The 7,897-nt window shown below is 41.6% G+C and overlaps 1 protein-coding gene across 1 annotated transcript; it reads left to right on the top strand.

Moving 5' to 3' along the window:
* The first annotated feature begins 743 nt into the window (after positions 1–743).
* On the top strand, positions 744–4,613 carry LOC118794023 (N-acetylmuramoyl-L-alanine amidase-like). Its single transcript, XM_036552152.1, has 6 exons — positions 744–762; positions 1,317–1,402; positions 2,351–2,559; positions 3,763–3,913; positions 3,945–4,058; positions 4,599–4,613. Exons 1-6 carry the CDS (start codon positions 744–746, stop codon positions 4,611–4,613), a joined length of 594 nt encoding a protein of 197 aa, XP_036408045.1.
* The last annotated feature ends 3,284 nt before the right edge of the window (positions 4,614–7,897 follow it).

The following is a 7,897-nucleotide window of genomic DNA, read 5'->3' as shown; positions in this document are numbered from 1 at the left end:
AGCAAAAGTACAACTTTACCTTTTATGGTAAAATAAACACCACACCTGTGTTTGATTTCTTCCCTCACCAGCACAGTTGTATACCAACTGTAAAAGCATTAGCAACTGTATATATGAGTATATGGAATATGAAAAGGAAAGGCAGACACATGAACAGAAGTTGACCAACTGCAGGTTTATTATTTATTGTGAGCATGAGCACACAAGAGAATTTCCCTCTGTTGAGCAGGAGATAATTTTGCATACAATTTGTACTTTTAATCTAGAGGGCAAAAAGACCAGCAAATGTAGAATGTGAAAATATGCATGTATGACAGAATGCCTTGTATTTTAAGTATACACCTTTCATAACGCCCTTGGCTGTCATAAGTAAACATAGATGTACCTTTCTTTCAGAAACACACAGACAGAAATTTTGTGTTGACACAAGCTTTGAATCAACGTCAGTGCAAAGAAATTTGAGATAAAGAAACACAGGGGACCTTGATCAGTGTGGCTAAATACACACAAACTCACATATGCGCACTCAACAGATATATATTTTTTTCCACACAATTTGATGAGACAGGACAAATGAATCAGAGAACTTTATCTGTTTAGTGTACCTAACATCACTTGTGAACTGTGTATAAAACTGCAGGGAGAGCCGACCGCAGCTCAGTGAGCTCTGAGACTTTGTCACTTCAGCAGTCTTATTCATGGAGTTCTTGGCAACATGCATCACACTTCTCACCTTGCTAGGTATGATCACACATACCAATGGTAAGTAACTTTCATGACATTCATTTTGGATAACGGCTGATGCCTAATGAAAGACCACCCTATTTCAGCTGTATACTGTACAGTTATATGTTGGGAGAGTACCATGCATTTTATGGTTCCTTGCCCTGGTCTGGGTTTTTATGATTCCTTTCCCTACTCAGGACCAGACCAAGGGCAGATAAGTCAACAAATGCACACACATAGCAGGCAAGAGGGCGAATGGCCTACCACCATAAATACCCCTAAATCAGTGCCATCAGGTCACAAACCTACTTCTTAAGAACAGTAACATCCAAGTGGACCACAACAGCAGAGGGTTGCCCCCCCCCCCCCCCTTTCTCCCCTTCCTGAGCACAATCAGCGTGTGTGCGCGTGCCCGCGTTTCTTTGTGTGCTTGTATTTTTATAATATAAAGGCATTGGGTACACTTTACCATAGCAAAATAGAATGTCACTACTCTGCACGATGTGCTAGAAAATGTGAGCCAAAGTGAGGCAGGTTGGTAGCTGTGCAAACATTGTGTAGCTCACGGTTTGGTGTTTCTCTGGTTTCAGCTCTCCCTCCTCAGCACATGGAGCATTTCTTCCGCACAGTGGAGCACATGGAGGGCTGGAACTCACTGCTGAAGCCCTTGGCTGTAGTGAGGGCTCTCTGCTAGTTGGGGGGGGGGGTTGGAGGATGGCTTCATCCAGCACTTCCTGGGCGCAGTCAATGAGGAGATCTCATTTTTGCTGGAGTTTTGCTGGTCTGAACTTGAGTGCAATTATTCCCCCCTCCCCCTGCCCCCGCTGGTCTCCTTTCACATCACATATTTTGGTTGCGAATGCTGGTCCGTTTACGTCATCAACACGTAAAGAACATGCAGCATTTATTTACCAATGTTGCTACGCAATGACACAAACGGAGGCCAAATGGAAAGCCACACTAGTTTTCTTATCCATCTTTTTGTTAATATGGTGTCAGCACCAAAATAACCGTGTTTGATGTTTTCACTATGCCATAAATGCATCCGGCTGTCTGAGAGTGATGCGAGCTGCTTGGATAAGGAGGTTTTTGTGGAGACAGGCGGCAATGCATACATGCAAACCCTTAAGTTGAGCGAACAGTGTGGCTACCTGCAATTATTTCTCAAGTAGTTTTTAAATGCAACAAGCAAATAACAAATTACATGTCAGCAATAGCGTTTACTTCCTGGTTTTAGATCGGATAGCTTTCACACCAACTGCGAACCGCACTGGAGTTCAGGTGAACCGTACCCCAGACCCCCGTTTTCTGGAGGACTCAGGTACGGTCCCTGGTGCGCACCCGAGTTTGGAAAACATCAACAAAACGAACAGAACTAACAGCTCAAGTGGACTCGGGTCCACCCCAAAAGCTTGAGTGTGAAAGCACCCTGAGAATCAGTCATTCCATTCATTAAGCAGTCAGTCAATTGATCAATCAATCAACCAATCAGCTGCTTAACCAACTAAAGGTTATTTAAAGTGGTATACTAAGCAGCTGTAACTCCAGTGAAGATCAAAGGAATGTAAATGAAATGCAGTAATAGCAAGCCTAATTTTCCCCACTTTCCTCTTCTCTGTTAGAGTGCCCAGTCATCATCCAGTGGTGTCAGTGGGAGACCAAACCATACCGGGGCACGCCTACTGAGCTGGTCCTACCCCTCTCCTTCATGTATATCCACTGCACCTTTCAGCCCAGCCAGCCCTGCCTGTCCTTCCAGCAGTGCTCCGCAAACATGAGGGCCATGCAGCACTTCCACCAAGATGACCGTGGCTGGGATGACATTGGATACAGGTGACATTATAAACACTACTGTCACATCACTGTGACATCACAAACTGCGCTGCAGAGGGTAAGGGCAGCTGTGGATCAATGAGTCTTGACACAGTGACAGCGGATACTAGCAACACACAGAGGGGGTTTATTCAGAATGAAATAACTGGGGTGGCAGTGTAGCATAGTGTTTAAAGAGCAGGACTCGTAACTCGCAACTTGGAAGGTTGCTAGTTCGATTCCCCATGGGGGCATTGCTGCTGTACCCTTGGGCAAGGCACTTCACCAACAGTGGCCCCAGTAAATATCCAGCTGTATAAATGGATAACATTGTAAAAACCTGTAACTGATATAAGTCACTATGGACAGGGGCATCTGCTAAATGCCAGTAATATAATTAATATAATGAAATCCCCAAAAGTGCAATCTGACTGCTAAATGAATCGTTCCAGAGGGTACAATTGAAGGCCCTGTGAGTCAAAACATTCACAGTCAGATCAAACATGTGGTACAAATAAGTCTACACTGCAAAAAATCCAAATCTCACCAAGCATATTTGTCTCTTTTCAAGTCAAAATATCTCTTTACACTTAATATAAGACACAGTCACCAAACAAGCAAAATTTCCTTGAGCTACAAGGACTTGTTTTTAGACGAAGATATCTTGAATATCTTGTTTGGTGAAACTGTCTTGAAAACATCTTACTTTGAGTGGTATATCAAATTAAGCAAGCCTTTTTGACAAGTCAGAAGGTTTTTAAACTGCATGACACAAAAACACTTCCTAATACCAGTTAAAAATGGATCAAAATTAGTTTTTTTCCTCCTAATTTTAAGATCCCTTTCAAGAAATCTTAACAAGTGTATTTCCACTAGTTCCATTGGCAGATTTTTTCACTTATTACTAGCAAAAAACACCTTGTATTAATTATTTTATTTCTTATTTTTGAAGGGCTATTTTTTGCAGTGTAGATATTCATGGAGCACAACAGTAATTGGTCAGATTTGACCTCTAACAGTTTACATCACAAAAAGCAGTACAGGACCTTTCATAATCACCACAGGTGCATCATAATCTTCCAAACAGGAAGAGGTACTGGGGCAGAGCAGTGTGTATTGGGGCAAATGAGGGCATGACTCTTGCCTGTGCACACATTGGTGGAGAGCTGTAATGGTGCCAGATTATAAGCCCCATATCATTGCCCCTGTGGGTGTTTCCCTCAGTTTCATGGTTGGCTTGGATGGGTACATCTATGAGGGGCATGGCTGGCAGTGGCGCGGGGCCCACACCAAGGGCCATAACTCCCGCGGCTATGGCATCTCCTTGATTAGGGACTACACAGCCGACCTACCTGCACGCCACGCCCTGGAGCTGGTTGGGACCATCTGGGAGTATGTGCTGTCAGTGGAGGGGGCGGATGACAGCCACCCTCACCATGCATGGCCACTGGCAGCTGGTCAACACCTCCTGCCCCGGCGATGCTCTCTACTCTGAGATCCAGGGCTGGGAGCACTTCAGGGTAAGACCGTGTGACTGGAAGACCCAAAGATCTAATGGACCATATAACTATACAGAGGTTTAACCCTAAGACTGGAAATGCTCTTTATTTTGAAGTCCAATTCTGGGAACACTTCAGGATAAAACCGTAGACCGTATGACTGTAACATCATGTGGACTGTGTAATCATACAGGCCATTTTAAGACAACACCAAAACTGTGAGACTGCAAGAGATTGCAACAGTGTGACTGTAAGACTGCATGACCTGCACATATGCCCAACTGCACCTGAGAGGGTTGCAGGTACATGCATGCTGCATGCTTCAGTACCTGCCCACCTGTGCTAGCCAATAATGTAATTTCAATAATGAAATTTCAGCTGTTTAAGATGCCCTGGATAAGGGTTCATGTTAAACAGATATATAAAATAATGCATGAGTTTTTTGAACATTGATCTGATTTGACCATTTATATGCTGGTGTGTTTATATGATCAAATTACCTGTTGATGACATGATTCTGTCCCCAAACCACTTTCAGTATGTGCCTCTGACCCCTAACAGGAAGTTCAGCCCTGAACGGAAAGGAAAAACACCTGTTGTACAAACCCAAGCAGAGAATAAGACAATAAAGTTTGCTTTCTTAAGTGTAAGTTCTTGTGGATATTTTTATTTATTATTGATTATTATGATTACTATGTGCACAGAATATGAAGTGTTTTATCTTCCTGACAAAAGAGAGCTTTTGGTTATAATGGACCAATGCAGTCATAATATTCATAAAATATATTCATATATTTTATTAATCAAAACTGTATAAATAACACAACAGGGGAAAATGTACTCATATTGTTAAGGGTTACAATTAAATTGCTTATGGTCTCCATAATGTACAGTGATTGTCTGTCTTGTGAAGGATAGCAAAGTGACCATGATTTTGATGCCCGCTTAGCACAGCACAATGATGATTCCTGAAGGCAGACCTAGTGAGGCCCTTTAAAGCTCTGCAGCCAAGTGTCTGTGGGAGATGTTTCGATAAAAGTTGAAATACAGAGTCATAAACAGTAGCCATTGTTGGAATCAGGCTTTGTTTGTTAATGTCTATTCCACAAAGTATACAGCCACTGCAGCTCAATTAATAGAAATTATGGAATTTTACTAGCAAACTAACTAGAGATATAAACATGGAGCCTGTAGCCAATGAGATGTCTTGACTCATGAGTTATATGGATGTGAGATCTGGCTGCAGACAGACTGAGAAAGTGGGGAACGTTAGAAAGTTATCAGTGCTATCTGTGCCATGAAGGAGTGACATTTCTGAGAAGGACTGGGAATGGATCAGATGAATAGAAAGAGGCAGAAATTAAATAAATATGGGTAGACTGACACCTCCAACAGGACATGGACATCAGGCCTCCTCTAAGGTAAGGCCTCATAATATATTCCTGAGGATACAATGTGTGACACTCTTCAGGATATACCAGTCAATACTGTAGATACTTTCTGGCATTAGCAAGTGACGCTGAATGGTTCTGCATAGGTTTAAGAGTGGACACATTTATCTTGTAATAGTTTTTGAGGTCAGAACCTACCCAGAGCCCAGGAATCTGCCTGTCAGAGTTTCATGTGACCTTTTTTACAGACCTGATGGAGTACTCCAGGAGAAAGGAGGACTACAGATCTTTGATCTTAACATTATAAAACCAGTGCTCTACAGGCCATGTTTGTCACTGCATAGATATCCACGTGAACAATGTGACAGGAATCTTTTAACAACCGCATGGGGAGGATGGGAACGAAGACTGTGCTGTGCAAGACTGAAGAACATTAAACACCACATTCTTTAATGTTAGGACTCAGTTCTACAGGAAATCATACTCAGCTTGGCCAGTGAGGTTTGGTTTGCATTTTAAATGTCCATGAAACATGGCAATGAGATTCACCCAAAGCTGTCAGCTACAGTGAAATGATGTGGTCTACCCTATACAACCATATACATCATCCTTCTCCAGTGAAAGATGCTGCCTGTTTTACATCACCCTCCTCCTCTAAAGACTCCACATTCAAACACAAAAACAGACCAAACACTGCCCATTTTAAATTAACCCTATTTATTTTACCTTTGACCCCACAACGTTCGTCGTTGGACATCCAAACCCTGAACATGTAAGAACCAAACCATAAACATTTGCAACAAATTTTTGAGAAGACATTGACACAAGGTGCTGGCAAACTGGCTGTATGTCACAAAGCCATGTCTTTGGGCTGGAATTAACAACTTCAGCACTGGAAGGTATGTCACATAAACACACTGAGCTTGTGTTTTCTACACTTCTGTTGGGTATAAAAATTAAGGGTTTTATCATTCTTTAAACACAGCTGATTGAACTGAACAAAGACAGGGAGAAAGGTGGAGATAATACCTCACAAAAGTGCATCCTTTAGTGGGTTCAGACTTCTACCCTGCCACGTAGCACAGGAGAGATGTCTTCATACACTGTACAAACTGAATCACAGGAGATCATGCACACAAGAAATATACAAACTAGTTGTCTACTCTTGGAATGGTGTTTGAACAGCCAGTCATAGTAGCTCATGAAAGGCTAAATGGAGGCTTGCTATCCATATTTATCTCAGTGCTGTGTTAAATCTGCAACTGTCAGACTTAGCCAGAGGCTTCAAAACATCATCTGCACTCCACTGTTTTAAACTCAACCATGTCAAGATTCAGTCCTTCTGCTTCATGATTTGTTCTTGACTTTGAATACATTTACATGTACATTTATTTATTTAGCAGACGCTTTTATCCAAAGCGAATTACAAAAGTGCATACAGTAAGTATAGCGACAGTACGGGGACAGGATGTGTACAGTTCCACAATGAGACAGTTCTCAGCTGAGAGCAAGGTCTGTTTGAGGACACAGTACTATCAGATTTGTACAATTACAGCGTATAGGGAATAACAACAGAGATTCTTATTGTCTTTTTTATATGGCACTGTGGTCCCAGAAATGAGGTCACGCTGGAAAAAACTAACACCTGCTTAAACGCATTATTCAAAGTCACCAAGACCACAAAGCTGGAAGATGTGCTAAGCCGCCTATCAAAGATATGAAGATTGCATCTTCATAATCTGCAAAAACATGAAACAAACTAATTTTCAGTTCACAGACACATAGGCTGTTAGAAAAAGAAAACATTAACAGAAATGAAGAGATAAACTGCTCATTTAAATGGGATTGATAGAAATGTACAGGTAAAGGACCAAACCAAGGATCTCCTGATTTTCTGAAGAATAACTGTTATATTTTAACCATGATCTTCTTTACAGAAACTGGACAATTCTAGTATATTTACATTACACATTTACAAAACTTGGTATGAATTGAATTGTAAAGACTAAGGTTATCATACAGTGGCATGCAAAAGTTTGGGCACCCCTGGTCAAAATTTCTGTTACCGTGAATAGTTAAGTGAGTAGAAGATGAACTGATCTCCAAAAGACATAAAGTTAAAGATAAAACATTCTTTTCAACATTTTAAGCAAGACTAGTGTATTATTTTTGTTTTGTACAATTTTAGAGTGGAAAAAAGGAAAGGAGCACCATGCAAATGTTTGGGCACCCCAAGAGATTTGAGCTCTCAGATAACTTTTACCAAGGTCTCAGACCTTAATTAGCTTGTTAGGGCTATGGCTTGTTCACAATCATCGCTAGGAAAGGTCAGGTGATGCAAATTTCAAAGCTTTATAAATACTCTGACTCCTCAAACCTTGGCCCAACAATCAGCAGCCATGGGGTCCTCTAAGCACCTGCCTAGCACTCTGAAAATTAAAATAACTGATGCCCACAAAGCAGGAGAAG

This window comes from Megalops cyprinoides, chromosome 19, assembly GCF_013368585.1.
Source record: "Megalops cyprinoides isolate fMegCyp1 chromosome 19, fMegCyp1.pri, whole genome shotgun sequence".
NCBI classification, from domain to species: domain Eukaryota; kingdom Metazoa; phylum Chordata; class Actinopteri; order Elopiformes; family Megalopidae; genus Megalops; species Megalops cyprinoides.
This window is presented reverse-complemented; position numbering and strand designations above follow the sequence as displayed.